This window comes from Lampris incognitus, chromosome 18 (genome assembly GCF_029633865.1).
Source record: "Lampris incognitus isolate fLamInc1 chromosome 18, fLamInc1.hap2, whole genome shotgun sequence".
Classification (NCBI taxonomy): Eukaryota; Metazoa; Chordata; class Actinopteri; order Lampriformes; family Lampridae; genus Lampris; species Lampris incognitus.
Genome location: NC_079228.1, coordinates 17,774,313 through 17,789,918, shown reverse-complemented (window position 1 = coordinate 17,789,918; position 15,606 = coordinate 17,774,313). Strand labels below are relative to the sequence as shown.

Genomic DNA, 15,606 nt, shown 5'->3' with positions numbered 1-15,606 from the left:
GTGTGTGTGTGTGTGTGTGTGTGTGCGTGTGTGTGTGCGTGTGCATGCATGTCTGTATATTTTGTGTATGTGTCTGCGTGTATGTGTGTGTGTGCACGCGTGTGATTGTATGTGTGTCAGTGTGTGCCCATGCAGTGTAATTGTTTGATGGATGGACCGTCCTATTCTGGCGTGTGTCTGAGAATAAGCAAGTGTTAAGGGAGCCATTCATCAACATTAGCTAAATCCCCTATTCCGAGACATTAGCCACCACCGACTGCCATGCCAACAACATAAACCTGGATGGCTCAAATAAAGAGCATTGATGGAAAATGCACGTTGCAATACGTTAAAGTGTTTATCATGCGCTTGTGGTCGGAAATGTGTCTGGGCATCTTCATTTACATGTCACTTCGTGAGTTTTGGGACACGTGTGCGCGAGAGTGGAATGGTGCATGTGCGCTGCTATTTGTTCTAGTGGGAGGGAGGAGGTGCTAGAGTATTGATCGTTCGAAAACACATTCTGCTGTGGGGAACCAAGGCCAATCCAAATAAGCACGAGGGCATGCATCCGTGTGCCATGTTGATCGAGTATCTCATTACAACACATAAGCGTTTGCTTCCCTGAACAGCACTCTACCATCTAAGAAGAACATCAAGAAGAAGAAGAAGAAGAACGATCTAAGAGAGTGCCTACCTGCGCAGACTGGAGGTTTCCCCGTCCAGCTGCCGTCAGATCGGCAGGTCCTGTGCTCTGATCCCCCAGCCAGGTAGAAGCCAGGCTGACAGGTGTAAATCAGGGTGTAGCCAAGGGACGGCAGCTCTATAGCGCTCACGTCGGCCTGGGCTGGAAGCTCTGGCTGGCTGCAGTGGTGGGCTGTGCCGGGGGAGGAATGAAAAAAAAGAAGATAACAAAAAAACCAGAAGTGGAGGAGGAAGAAGGTGAGACATAGAAGGGCAGAAAGGAAGGAGTTGGGGCAGGTTGGGAGGTGAAGAGGTCAAAGAAGGGAAAGGGAGAACGGTGGCGATGTGGATGAATGGGGAAAAAAACGAGAGTTGTGGGGCATAGGAGGAAGGGAGGGGAGGACAACAGTGTGGTTAATTTAGATTAGTTAAGAGCTTCACTCAAGGTCACTCTTCCACCTGGGCTATTTGTCTATGCAGTGTGCAAAGTATGTACCGACCGATGCACTCCGGCTGGAAGCCACTCCAGGTGAGGTTGGGCAGACAGGTGCGGGAGATGGAGCCCTGCAGCAGGTAGCCCTTTCTGCAGCTGAAGGACACCGTGCTGCTAATCTGCAAGAGGACACACAAAATCCTTCGTTAGCTTAGAAATGTGGACAATCATGCGGGCGCACACACACACACACACACACACACACACACACACACACAGAGAGGCATGCATGCACTGTGCACACACAAGCAAAACAAATCTGCAGCTTTAGGTAGAAAGGTGCAGGAATGAGCACATTGATTCTTTAAATTCTCTTGCTAATCCCTAAATTAGACCTTTTTTTGAAACGGTAGCTTCGAAAATGTCCTAACTTTCAAAGATTTCCCTAATCCTCTATACTTCTTTCCTCAAAAGGGTAGAAAAGTAACAACTGTCCACACACAAAAGATTTAACTTAAGGCTAATGCAGGCTAACAGATCAGCCAAGATGAGGATCTCGTTATCAACTTGATGTGCTATGTCATAACAACTGCGAGCTGGGTGCCTATTAAAATTCTTATGATCTGCATATCAAGATTGTAATCCACAATGAAGTAAAGTAATGGAAAGCACAACGTGTTAATTAGGGTTTTAGCAATTAGGCCCACTGATATTGTCAGCCATTTTGGGGTTCAGAAATATCAGTGGTTGATGATGAGGATTAGAACATGATGTACTGAATGAATATAAACCAGTTCATATGTTTACATTATTAGCTGCCTCAATGTCCAGGGTATTCTTACCTGGTAGCCTTGGCTGTTGTTCTGATATCCAAAAAGGGGGGTGCCAGGGTCACCGCAGGTCGTGTGACTGGGATCTAAACACAGACACAGCCGTTTTATGTAAACCTTCCCCTCCATTCTTTCATATAAAAGTATATCCTGTCGGGCGTCCGGGTAGCATAGCGGTCTATTCCGTTGCCTACCAACACGGGGATTGCCAGTTCAAATCCCTGTGTTACCTCCAGCTTGGTCGGGCATCCCTACAGACACAATTGGCTGGGTCTGCAGGTGGGAAGCCTGATGTGGGTATGTGTCCTGGTCACCGCATTAGCGCCTCCTATGGTCGGTCAGGGGCGCCTGTTTGGGGGGACTGGGGGGAAAAACGTGATCCTCCCAAGCGCTACGTTCCCCTGGCGAAACTCCTTACTGTCAGGTGAAAAGAAGCGGCTGGCGACTCAACATGTATCGCAGGAGACGTGAAGTAGTTTGCAGCCCTCCCCGGATCAGCAGAGAGGGTGGGGCAGCGACCGGGACAGCTCGTAAGTGGCATAATTGTCCGGGTACAATCGGGGAGAAACCCCCCCCCCCTCTCCAAAAAAACATGTGCTTGTCATTCAGAACAAATAACAGTTTCCTTATTCTGTCAACTAGACCCAATGCACAAAATGAATTATTACATTTCATTCATGTGATTTGGGGTGACATATCGACAGGTGGGATTGAAACCAATGTATTCAAGAATCACACACACACACACACACACACACACACACACACACACACACATGCACACACAACTGGATATAAGCCCTAGAAAGTAATTCATTACAAAGCTAGTGTGTGATCTAAACCAGCTCTCTATCTCTACTCGGTGCAGCTTATGGCACAATAGCGAGCTCTTGGGCCTTATCGCGCTACACCCTCTGTTAATTAATTACCCAAGTATGCAGCCAAGGAAGTGTTTCATTACATCACCCAGTGAGACACATGCATCATGTTGATCCCATTAAAAGCTAACTGTAAATTATTCAAGATGTCGCACCTGATTGTAACTCAGTGGGTCATTTTTTCAAATCTTAAGAGAATTTTGGGTCCATACCACACAACCTGCAGTATGTTAGTACCACAGTTCAAATGATCCCATACATTACTAACCACCAAACTCACTGTGTTGACTCACAGTACACATAGAGAACACATAGAGTACATATTTGCCACCTGCATCACATCTTGGTTGGGTACTTAGAGTATGAGACAGAGCCAAAATGAATTTTAGCTTTACTACAATTTCCCTGTGAAAAAAGTAAATGAATAAAATTAATAATACATTTTTACGAGACTGAAACTTGGGGTGACACTGAATTTTAATTTGGGTGTGAGGTAAATTCAAGAATTCAATGAAATTACATAATCCAAAGGGGCTTTGGCTTCGTCGAAGTGCCAAGCTGTCACAAATTACAACACTGAATTACACCAAATAGTTTTCACGCAGCTGTGAACAGAGCTGCTAATGCACGGCCCTGAAGTGCATCCTAATCCCATAACTCACCTATGCAGGAGGGCTGTGTGCCGCTCCAGGTGCCGTCGTACTGACAGTACCTCCTGGTGGAGCCCACCAGAACCAGGGGAGGGTAGCAAGTGAAGGAGACGGAGGAGAGGTAGGTGAAACCACGGTCCTCCCTCCTTCCTTGGGCTGGAATCCCCGGATCTCCGCAGAACACAGCTAGAGGGACGAAGAGTGCCAGGTCAGATGAGAAGAGACTTGGGTCTATTAGAGATCCACAGAGAAATGAAGGTTGAAATTAGAGTACATTTTGCACGTCCCTGCTATAGTGCCACTTACGGAAACACTGCGGCTTCTCTCCACTCCAGTTGCCCGTGCCCTGGCAGGTGAGCACTGTGGGCAGGGAGAGCTGGTAGCCTTGGTTACATGAGTAGCTGATGCTGGAGCCCCAGGTAAAGTCTGTGCCCACCACCTGTCCGTTGGGGATTATGGGCGGAGGGGCACACACGATCGCTGGAAGAGTCGAGATAAGGACAGTTAAGAACTCCCTCCAGATTTCCTGTTGTCCCAGCCCCTATTCTGCGACTTTTTTTTTTTGCCTTTTTGTCCTTTGTGTCTTGGAAACCACGTGACCAGTGAGCTTTCATTGGTTAGTTAGTACAATTGGACGAGCAGGAAGTGCATGCTCCAACCAAGGCACGCATCTGTCCAGGAGTGGTCACGCACAAGGGTTCAAACAGAAGTTGTTTATTTAGTGATGTTTTGGTGAAACTATGTGTGTTTAGAACATATCGAGCGTACAAATGGACACCGAAGAGTTGGATTACGCTGCAGGAGAGTTTGAGAAGCTTTTTTTTTTTTTGGATGTCTTCAAACTCTTTTCTGCTGTTAAAAATGGTCTCAACTGAACTAGATTTTACCAGAGGCCCTGTTCTCTGATGGATGTCAGTACCAACTTTTAACATCCACCTCCCCAGTTTGGTTTTTTTTTATGAAGTACTTGTATCAAGTTTTGGGTGAAGTATCACTTTCAGGTAAGGGTAAAATTTAGCTAGTGGTTAAGTTAGGCGGCGTGAGAAGGTCCTGGGTTCGAACCCTGGGGTTGTCCAACCTGGGGGGGGGGGGTCATCCCAGGTTGTCCTCTGTGTGGAGTTTGCATGTTCTCCCCGTGTCTGCAGTAGGTTTTGTCTGGGTGCTTCGGTTTCCTCCCACAGTCCAAAGACATGTAGGTCAGGTGAATCGGGCGCACTAAATTGTTCCTAGGTGTGAATGTGTGTGTGTGTGTCGGCCCTGTGATGGACTAGCGACATGTACAGGGTGTCTCCCCGCCTGCCGCCCAATGACTTCTGGGATAGGCTTCAGCATCCCTGCGACCCTGAGAGCAGGATAAGAGGCTTGGATAATGGATGGATGTTAGGGTTTATACTCCTGTTTGTGCCCCTGACCAAGGCAATGGGAAAAGACCTGGAAGGCATGAAGGCGGCAGCTCACTGCTCCTAGCCGCACAGATCACAGCTAGGATGGGTTGATTTTCAATAACTGAATTTCCCCCAGGGGATTAATAAAGGAAACTTAAATAAATTCTTAAAGTTTAGGGTCAAGGTGAGGTAGTAGTTAATTTTTTTGTTAGGGTTAGGTAGTGATTACTGAGCACTCTCATTGTGTTGTTCACCAACCAAATCCATCAGTTATCTTCTTGTCATCACGTGGTCTCTGACATGCTGCGACCAGCCTCTCACACTAGAACATCAGCAGCTGGACCTACAGTTACTAGATCCATGTTGGCTTTTGCCAGCCTACCTTTACAGAGTGGTTTGGTGCTGTTCCAGGTGCGGTCCTTTGTGCAGATGAGTGTGGAGGCACGGTCAGCATCCATGGTGAACCCTGGAGAGCACTGGAAACTGACGGTGTGGTTGTAGGTGAAATCATTCCCCACCCTCACACCGTTTGCTGGAACACCTGGATCCCCACAGTTTATTACTGTAGGGAGCAAGCAAGAGAGCAAGAGAGAGAGAGAGAGAGAGAGAGAGAGAGAGAGAGAGAGAGAGAGAGAGAGAGAGAGAGAGAGAGAGAGAGAGAGAGAGAGAGAGCAGAAATGGATTCAGAACTATGAACGAAATCATGCATTGACTGAAACATCCCAATTTATTTCACCACTATTGATAGCATTTGCCTCTTCATCATGCCTAAACTACATTACTTGATGATTTAATTTGCTTAGCTTTTGATTGTGTTTGGTAAAGTGGTTAATTCAATGTCACGCGCTTAGGATGAAATACGTGCAAGTTAACAGTTTAGTAAAAGTCACACATGGAATGGGCCCAAAAAGTGGAACACTTCTCACTTCACAAAGGAAACCTAAATATTCAGAGAGGTTCCTCATAGTTCCCACATCTTAACAGGCAATCAAAGCTTTTTGCCCCGAATAGATAGGATAACAACACTTCATGAATGGTGGTAAAGAGGTTTAAATCTAAAATGGCCAATGTGGACTGATGTGTCCACCAGCCTTCAGACAGACAGATAGACAGATAGATAGATAGATAGATAGATAGATAGATAGATAGATAGATAGATAGATAGATAGATAGATAAGTAAAGACACAGATAGACAGATAAGTAGAGAGATACAGATAGATAGATGATAGACAGACAGACAGACACAGACAGACAGACAGACAGACAGACAGATAGATAGATAGATAGATAGATAGATAGATAGATATATAGATAGATAGATAGATAGATAGATAGATAGATAGATAGATAGATAAGTAGAGACAGACAGATAAGTAGAGAGTTACAGATAGATAGATAGACAGACAGACAGATACACAGATAGAAAGATAGAATAATAGACATAATAATAGATAGATAGATATAGTTAGATAGATAGATGGATAGATAGACATGCATACAGACAAGACAGACAGGCAGACAGACAGACAGAGAACTTTAGGGATGCAGACGGCAGTAATAAAATATGAAAATAACATCCCTCAACAGTAGCTCTCTAAAGACACAGGCTACAATCCTCACTGTCTTCTTCTCTCCTGACATTGCACGCAGACTTTCGTCTCCCGGGATGGGGGATGAGAAAGTCTAACAAGAGAAACAATTCCTTTCAGTGACTCAGCAACATCATAACCTGATTCGCCGTTTTGTAGATCTAAAACCAAGAATCCAGGGCGTCGTAAGACAGCAAACATCTTAAGGCCTATGAAAGAGGTATCATTAAAGCCCATGACCAAGCTCCCGACAAAACTCCCAGTCGGCGGAGGAAACTGGGCCTCCTGGAGGTGGAGTGTCTCCCTTTGGCTGAACACCAACATTTCTCACAGGGCTGCAGAATATGTGCTGCCTGGGGCCTAAATGTCTAACTAGGAGTGTCTTGCCTATAATGATGCCCTATATCCACTCTTAGGAGACATCTCCATTTCATAATATGCAAACTTGGTACTTACAGGGTCGAACATTAGGCCATGTGATCAACTTAATCAAAAAGATGGCATTTCTAAATTTGTATGTTAATAAATTGAGGCACATCTAATTATTTAAATGACTGTCTCTTAAGCTTAAAGCAAGAATCTTGGTAAATTATTTTAGCTTTAGGGAAGGATTTTTGGTATATTTGAAATTTTTACCCTCACTTACCGATGACAAATTGGCTTTTGCCTAGTTGGCGAGATAGCCTGAAAAGGGTTAGTGAATATGCAGGTATTTTCAGTGGTACAACGGACAGTCAAATATTCTACATAAAAATGTCAGCAGTTATGAAAGAAAGGTCCATAGTTACCTATTAAATGCTGTGTGATTATACCGAAAATTATCCTGCTGTAATATATCCTGGACCATGTGTGCCGGGTGTGATGAATCGGCACATTGGCATGTACCACTCTTTATATAACCAGCATGAATCCAGGTTCTTAAGGCCATAATAGTACAGCTAAGTTTTCATTTGATCAAATGAGTGAAAACTGGGTTTCTTTGAGCTAAAATGTCTCCACGTGACCTCTGTTTGCTACAGGGTCTCTTGGGTATCTACAAAACCTGCTGGTTCATAGCAAGATGAAGGGATGTTCAGTCGGGGCTGCACACACAGCACAACACAGTGTCATCACACTGAGCCAGGACACATGCTGTGAGCCACATGAGCCATGCGGCATACTCAGCAGGAAAATGCTGCTTGATTAACAAAAATTTCACCTGGAAAAGAAATATGCATTAAAACAAGTCATTTGTTGCTGCATTAAGTTTGTAAAACCAGCACAATTTGTCTTTAATCAAATCAAAACATCTCCATTCACTTGTTTCAGGGGTATTCATTTTTTAATGGACTGTTTTCACTTCTTTTAAGATGGGGTTTGCCCATATCCACCAATCGGAGGGGAAATCCTGAATGGTGGCTTGGTAGGTGCCAACCAGGTTGGCTGACAGACATTTGGTAGTATGAGAGGTTCCAATATGACTCTTAACCAAACCTATTAGCTAGCAGATTGGTGAGGATGCAAGGAGTAAAGGTGACGAAGGCGTACGAGTTTAAATACTTGGGGTAAACTGTTCAAAGTAACGGGGAGCGCGGACGAGAGGTGAAGAAGAGAGTGCAGGCAGGGTGGAGAAGAGTGTCAGGAGTGATTTGCAACAGAAGGGTTCCAGCAAGAGTTAAAGGGAAGGTTTACAAGATGATAGTGAGACCAGCTATTTTGTATGGTTTGAAGATGGTGGCACCGACAAAAACACAGGAGGTGGCAGCGTTGAAGATGCTAAGATTTTCATTGGGAGTGACGAAGAAGGACAGGATTAGGAATGAGTGTATTAAAGGGACAGCTCAGGTTGGACGGTTTGGAGACAAAGCAAGAGGCAAGATTGAGATGGTTTGGACATGTGCGGAGGAGAGATGCTGGGTATATTGGGAGAAGGATGCTGAATATGGAGCTGCCAGGGAAGAGGAAAAGAGGAAGACCAAAGAGGAGGTTTATGGATGTGGTGAGGGAGGACATGCAGGTGACTGGTGTGACAGAGGAAGATGCAGAGGACAGGAAGAGATGGAAACAGATGATCCGCTGTGGCGCCCCCTAATGAGAACAGCCGAAAGTAGTAGCAGTAGTAGTAGTAGTTGTAGTAGTAGTAGTAGTAGTAGTAGTAGTAGTAGTAGTAGTAGTCGGAGATTAGCAAGCAGATTGATTCAGTTATATCCAATCCAATAATATCAAACATACTGTTTATTTGATGCACAGAACCTGAAATCACTGCTCCCTGTAGGGCTGTAGTTTGTGAAGCGCAGTGATTCACTATAATTAATGGAACTTATATAACTTATATAACTACCATGACTAAGAGGTATGTGGCAACTGGAATCCATCAATTCTGGCCGACTTTTGTTGGACACTGACACGAGAGGCATCAGATGCTGAGTACAATCGAAAATCCGCTGCAAAACATTTTAAGCTCAGTTGAACTAACACAATATGTCAGCATCATTATGCGATTAAACATGTCAAATTCAATAAAAGTTATTTTAATATTTCTCCAAATTCCTACGTGATGCAGCAAATCTGAAATTATTTTTGTGTTCAGCGTGACATTGTCATCATAATCTATAATTTTTTTTCAGGGAGCAAAAACTTGGAAACATTTTTTTGTCTGGTGTTATCACAGCAGAGACAGCCAATACCCAATGGAAACTGGTATTAAACTGCAGCGATAACAAATTGCAAGGGAACATTTTGTAAAAATGAGTGTGCGAGAGAGATGAGGTGTACGCAAACATCTATTTCCCCCAAAGCAAGCTTATTCTGGCTCTCTCAGCCTCTCTTGTTGTTTTGATTGTTGTAAAATTGGGACAGAGAAGATCCTTTCAGACTGGGGGGTCCTGACATCAGTGAATTGCCAGGAATCAGCTGGAAAACCTCAGTTATTCATAGGTGTGTGAAACCCCTTTGTTGCTTAATTGTCTAGTGTGAAAACATTCAAGATAGAGCGACAAAGCATCTGTGAAGTCTGTCATCATCTGTGCACTGCTGTTTTTTGCAGCTGAATGTGAGAATAAATGAATGACTTGTTTGGTTGGACACTGTTTGTAGAGGCAAACATGACAGGGTGGGACACGATACGGTGCAGTCTGTTTGAGGGGAAGTCAAAGGAGTCGAAGACGGGCGTCCAGGTGGTGTGGCGGTCTATTCTGTTGCGTAAGAACACAGGGCTCGCCAGTTCAAATCCCCGTGTTACCTCCGGCTTGGTCGGGCGTCCCTACAGACACAGTTGGCCGTGTCTGCGGGTGGGAAGCTGGATGTGTGTGTGTGTGTCCTGGTCGCTGCACTAGCGCCTCCTCTGGTCGGTCGGGGTGCCTGTTCGGGGGGGGGGACTGGGGGGAATAGCATGAGCCTCCCATGCGCTACATCCCCCTGGCAAAACTCTTCACTGTCAGGTGAAAAGAGGCAGAGGAGGAGGCATGTGGTAATTTGCAGCCCTCCCCGGATCAGAAGAGGGGGTGGAGCAGCGACTGGGATGGTTCGGTAGAGTGGGGTAATTGGCCAAGTACAATTAGGGAGAAAAAGGGGGACCCCCCCCCCCCAATACATAATGTAGCACTGTCTAGGTATGAAAACATGAGTAAATGGATCGATTCACTGAACTGCTTATGTGGGATCCAGAACCTACCTGAGCACTCGGGCATATTCCCAGTCCAGGTTCCGTTGACGGTACAGTGACGCGTGAGCAAGCCAGTGGAGTAGTAGCCCTCCCGGCAAGAGTACGTAATGGACCGGGCAAACGTCAGCCCGTCGTGGACTAGGATTTGTGCATTCCTGGGAGTTCCAGGATTTCCACAGGAAATTACTGTGAGAGAGAAAGAGAGAGGGAGGGGGAGAGAGAGAGAGAGAGAGAGAGAGAGAGAGAGAGAGAGAGAGAGAGAGAGAGAGAGAGAGAGAGAGAGAGAGAGAGAGAGAAAGAGAGAGAGAAAGAGAGAGAGAGAGAGAGAGAGAGAGAGAAAGGGAGGAGAAGGAATCAAGAAAGGATGATCTAAAATTAATTCAGAGATTAAATGACGTGTGTAAATGACCACAGGTGAAAGTGGTGTGTGTGTGTGTTTGTGTGTGTATATATCTGTGTGTCTGCCAGAGTGACCCAGTGAATCAGAGATCAGAGATGAAAGTCTGAATTATTGATACAAGGCTCTCTGCAGCTCTCCACGTTCAGGAACATTCTTATCATGCATCCACTTCTCCCTCCATCTGCAAACCCAACTTAGCCTTAACACCAACCACGCTAAGTAACCAACCAAATCTCCCAATACTCTTTGTGTTGTCTGCCATGCTATCCTTGGTCAAACAGTGTTAAAAAAAAAAACATGCATACTGAAAAACTCAACCTTTAAAAAAAAGACAACTCCATCTCATTTCCTCTTGTTCCTCTCTTAGCACCTAACTCTACCTTGCGCTTGCCCGCCACCTTCCCCAACTCCCAACTTCCTAAGTAACTCTTTGACGGACACATCCTCTGCTGGGTTAATTCCTCGGTGTCTGTGCTGCGGTCAGTGATGGCTCTGTTCATTACAGTCTGCAGCTTGCCCAGGGCCGCTCGGAGTCCCCGTGGGTATTACCCTCCTGTAATGACCAGATGTGGCCGGGCCTTGAAGTCTGTGCCAACTGAGAACAGGTGGGCACCTCAGCCACCGGGCACACCAGAAGGGAAACGAGAGGGGGGAGGGGGGCTGTACATAAGGGATGACGACAGTGTTGGGTTGAAGGAAAGAGAAGAGAGCGGAAGAAGGTTCTGGAAACGATAGCACGGACGCATGAAAGGAGTGAAGGACAAAATGACACACAGTCATGGAAGGGAAGCCTACGTCACCTGGTGTGTGCGGTCAAGGAAGATAACGATTCCGTTCGTTTTCCCGGGCAGATTTTTAAAAATTGCTCCAACAGCTTGAACGTTCACGCATCATCCGTTTTTCAACACTCCGGTACGTGAGCTGTAAATTGACGTTACGATAACCATATGTTTTGCAAAGGCGCAGCAGTACGGCACAAAATTACTGCCGCCACAGAAGAACCACAGCCCGCCGCTCGCACAATGCTCGTGCCACGGCTCCACAAGAAAAGAGTCGTCGAAGAAATCATGGCATGGTCCCTTATGCCAGACTGTTCCCACACATCGGATAAAAACGAATGTGACCATCTCTGCTTAGATTCATACCATCAACAATAAGCAGGTCATTGTTTTGACATCACATGCAGATATTATACATTCATGACAAAAGGGAAATACGCTGATGGATCTTATTAATCAGTAAACCATCGGCATCTTGGCTTTACCGACCCAGTATCAATAATTAAATGTCCCCCGCGTGTGCCCGCTTCAGCAGCCTGACAGGCGAAGTCATCGACCCGCCAGAACGGAAACCAAACAATTGCAATTTCATAATCCCTTATCATTTCAAACGTTAAGAGGAAGACCGCACTGATAGAAATGCAAGCCTACATGCACCGCATGTTGCGTGCACTGAAATGTGCAAACCATCAATTACATTTTAATAGCCAGCCACAGACACACACAGCAGGGGGCATGCTGACTTACAGCCCTCCTTACAGGCTTTCTGCATGGTTCTTCAGGTGTTGGCAGAGGAAGAATAGGAGAGGATAGTGGACAGTTCTTATTGAAAAAACACAAACACGGGGCGTCCGGGTAGTGTGGCAGTCTATTCCATGTCTGTGAGTGGGGAGCCGGATGTGGGTCGCTGCACTAGCGATTCCTCTGGTCGGTCGGGGTGCCTGTTCAGGGGGGAGGGGGAACTGGGGGGAATAGCGTGATCCTCCCCCGCACTATGTCCCCCTGGTGAAACTCCTCACTGTCAGGTGAAAAGAAGCGGCTGGCAACTCCACATGTATTGGAGGAGGCATGTGGTAGACTGCAGCCCTCCCCGGATTGGCAGAGGGGGTGGAGCAGCAACCGGGATGGCTTGGAAGAGTGGGGTAATTGGCCAAGTACAATTGGGGGGAAAAAAAAGGTGGTGGTGGGGGGGAAATCCAAAAAAAAAAACACAAACACAATTGTGATAGGCATTTAACTCTCTATTCCTCTGTCTCTCTTTGTACGTCTCCAACTCACCCTCCCTCTGTAGGCTGGATGAACGGTGGAGTTGTTCATGAGTGGAAAAATGAGAGTCAGCCAATTAGTCCAGAAGAAGCCGAGTGGAAAATCAGGAGATTTCTTCATAAATAAATTGTGTCATTTTTTAGATATTTGGGCTGCTATTTGTGTATCTGTATTCTTGTACATATTTATAATGGTTGCTCATGCGCTCACCCCCCCCTTTCCACCCATATTTATCTACATATATGCTAATAAGTATGATTGTATGAAAATAATTGTTGAATTCATGCAAGATATGCATGACACACTAGGCCTGCAAATCTGCTAATGAAAATATTATTCTTAAGTTTCAAACATGTTGAATTAAAAACATCTTTTTGCTAAAAATCTCATATCCCCCTTTCTTGAAAGACAAGACTTCTGTGTTATGGTTATTATGCTGATTAAGTCTATTTTTGGTAGCCTATATTTTTCTTTTTTATATTCTCTTTTTGCCCTGTGATGGCGTGGCGGCCTGTCCAGGGTGTCTCCCCGCCTGCCACCCAATGACTGCTGGGATAGGCTCCAGCATCCCCGTGACCCTGAGAGCAGGATAAGCGGTTTGGATAATGGATGGATGGATGGACGGATGGATATTCTTGTACATGTGCTAATGTGATTCGCGAGTGCAATTTCATTGGCTGGACATTTTGCAAAAGAAAAGAAAGGGCAAAGCTACAACGATTGCCTGTTGCGGCGTGCGTTGCTTGTAAAGTGACCCTCACCCTGGCACTCGGGTTGCGTGCCCAGCCAGGTCCCATTAGCAAGGCAGGTCCTCTCCGGTGAGCCCCGCAGCATATATCCCGGTTCACAGCTGAACCGCACCACGCTGGCCACAGTAAACTCTTCCCCCAGGCGAATGCCGTGCACGGGAATACCCGGATCACCACAGAGTCCTGCAGACTCCCCTGGAAAAAAGAAAAAGAAAAAAGAAACCACAGGAGAACAGAAGAAAATTGTAACTAAGTGACCAAAAAACCTATTACATGTTTTAATGAGAGACGATTGCTCATGTGGGGAGTGCACGCATTAGTAATACACTCTCCACATGAGTGATATCCTCATATTAAAACCCAATAACAATGGTATGTTTTGAACAGGGACATTGGGGCCCTGACCGCCATCCCATTAGAAAATGATATTGCCCTTCTTCCCCAAGGAGAGGAACGACTTCCAAAAGGCTTTCTGTTTTATTACACTAATTTGTTCATGGAGGAATGTGCAGAATGTCTTTTTTCATTTCATTGAGCTGTTCATATATTTTGCAGCGAGGTATATAATTTCACATTTCCTGTATAAAACAATCACAAAACATTCAGCGCCACTGTGTGTTTTGCTCTTGATTTTACCCGGCTTGGGTAAACACTTACTTCAACAGCACTTAGGCTTTAAAGTCAGGATACCTTCCATAACAGGTCAGTTGTACTTTCTGTTGAAGAAAAGCAACAAGTCTCTAGGATATATGCATGTCACGTATTATGACAACAGTACACTGTCAGGGTCAGATCTACCAGGGCAGCAGCCGCCACTCCTAAAAAATGCCTCTAATCTAATCTAGTCTAGTCTAATCTAATCTAATCTAATCTAAAAAGTGCAGCACCGAAAAGAGATGCTACAAAAATATTCGGGGGGCATCCGGGTAGCATAGCAGTCTATTCCGTTGCCTACCAACACGGGGATCGCCGGTTTGATTCCCCGTGTTACCTCCAGTTTGGTCGGCGTCCCTACGGACACAATTGGCCATGTGTGCGGGTGGGAAGCCAGATGTGAGTATGTGTCCTGGTCGCTGCACTAACACCTCCCCTGGTCGGTCGGGGTGGTTGTTCAGGGGGGCGAGGGGGAACTGGGGGGAGTAGCGTGATCCTCCCACGCGTTACATCCCCCTGGCGAAACTCCTCATTGTCAGGTGAAAAGAAGCGGCTGGCGACTCTACATGTATCGGAGGAGGCATGTGGTAGTCTGCGGCCCTCCCAGGATTGGCAGAGGGGGTGGAGCAGCGATCAGGATGGCTCGGAAGAGTGGGGTAATTGGCCGGATGCAATTGGGGAGAAGGGGGGGGGATTTAAAAAAAATTGTCCAAAACTAAGGTGGCAGCTTGGGCGGCAAGGCAATCTAATTCAAAAATATATATATATGAAAAGTTGTGACTGGTCAGAAATTTACAAGGGTGAAAATCTGATGTCCGAGTGCAAGTGAATGCAGTAAGAGACGATGGTCCCTGTATACTCCTACGTTCTACCCCTCCACCAACAGGAGCTGTTCACGACTTCACATGCATTCAGAGCGACTTCATCTGTGACACAATAATAACGGCAGTCAAAGAGGAAGAACAGGAAGATAACGGCAGTTGGCAGACCATACGGTGAAGAAATGAGGTGATACTTACTGTTTATCTATAAAGAAATTAGAATAATCAGAAAAGTGCAATGCTACTGGAGTCCATATATGGTGTTAGTGGTGTTTGCTGCTAGCTAGCAAACATGGCTGAAGGCTTGTTAGTATTAATTAAAAGTTTGTCATGCATACTCAAATATCTTATATGCACTCAGTGATGTACATGACCTAATATAGGATCTAACTAATTAACTAATCTAATTAACTGATGAAAATTTGGTGAAGCCAAGGCAATGGCAGATTTGTGTTCACTTCCGGGAGGTAGCAAGCAAGCTAATAAAGTCTAGTCCACATTTCAGATCAGTCATGCAAGTGCAACATACAAAAGCACCCAGTTTAAAAAGCGCTAAATCCCCTCCCTCCAAGCCCCTATCAAAAAGCCACATTAGTCAGCAAATCCAGGGACAGTTCATTCAAAGCTTAGTACCTGACAGTTTGCACTTTCACATTTTCAAATTGAAGCTCGGAGAAAAGGCCTTTTGCCATTTAGACAGCATTACTGGATAAACAGTGGACATCTCGGATCGTTGACAACACTAAATGTGTGGCTTCACGGAGCATAAGTGACACAACAGGTGAATATCAACTATAAATGTAGATCTCTCCAGCCAATTTAAGCCAATTTGAACCAATTTAAACCCTTATGACCACATTTTAGG

The 15,606-nt window shown here is 45.5% G+C and overlaps 1 protein-coding gene across 1 annotated transcript in view; it reads right to left on the bottom strand.

The window, feature by feature from the left end:
• csmd2 (CUB and Sushi multiple domains 2) overlaps positions 1-15,606 on the bottom strand; it is a 366,715-nt gene that overhangs the window by 10,209 nt on the left and 340,900 nt on the right. Inside the window, exons 58-65 of the mRNA XM_056298741.1 lie at positions 13,279-13,461; positions 10,082-10,258; positions 5,222-5,401; positions 3,761-3,934; positions 3,467-3,640; positions 1,939-2,012; positions 1,164-1,275; positions 677-856 (exon numbers count right to left, since the gene is read on the bottom strand). Coding sequence (XP_056154716.1) covers positions 677-856; positions 1,164-1,275; positions 1,939-2,012; positions 3,467-3,640; positions 3,761-3,934; positions 5,222-5,401; positions 10,082-10,258; positions 13,279-13,461 — 1,254 coding nt within the window. The remainder of the gene's footprint in view (positions 1-676; positions 857-1,163; positions 1,276-1,938; positions 2,013-3,466; positions 3,641-3,760; positions 3,935-5,221; positions 5,402-10,081; positions 10,259-13,278; positions 13,462-15,606) is intronic.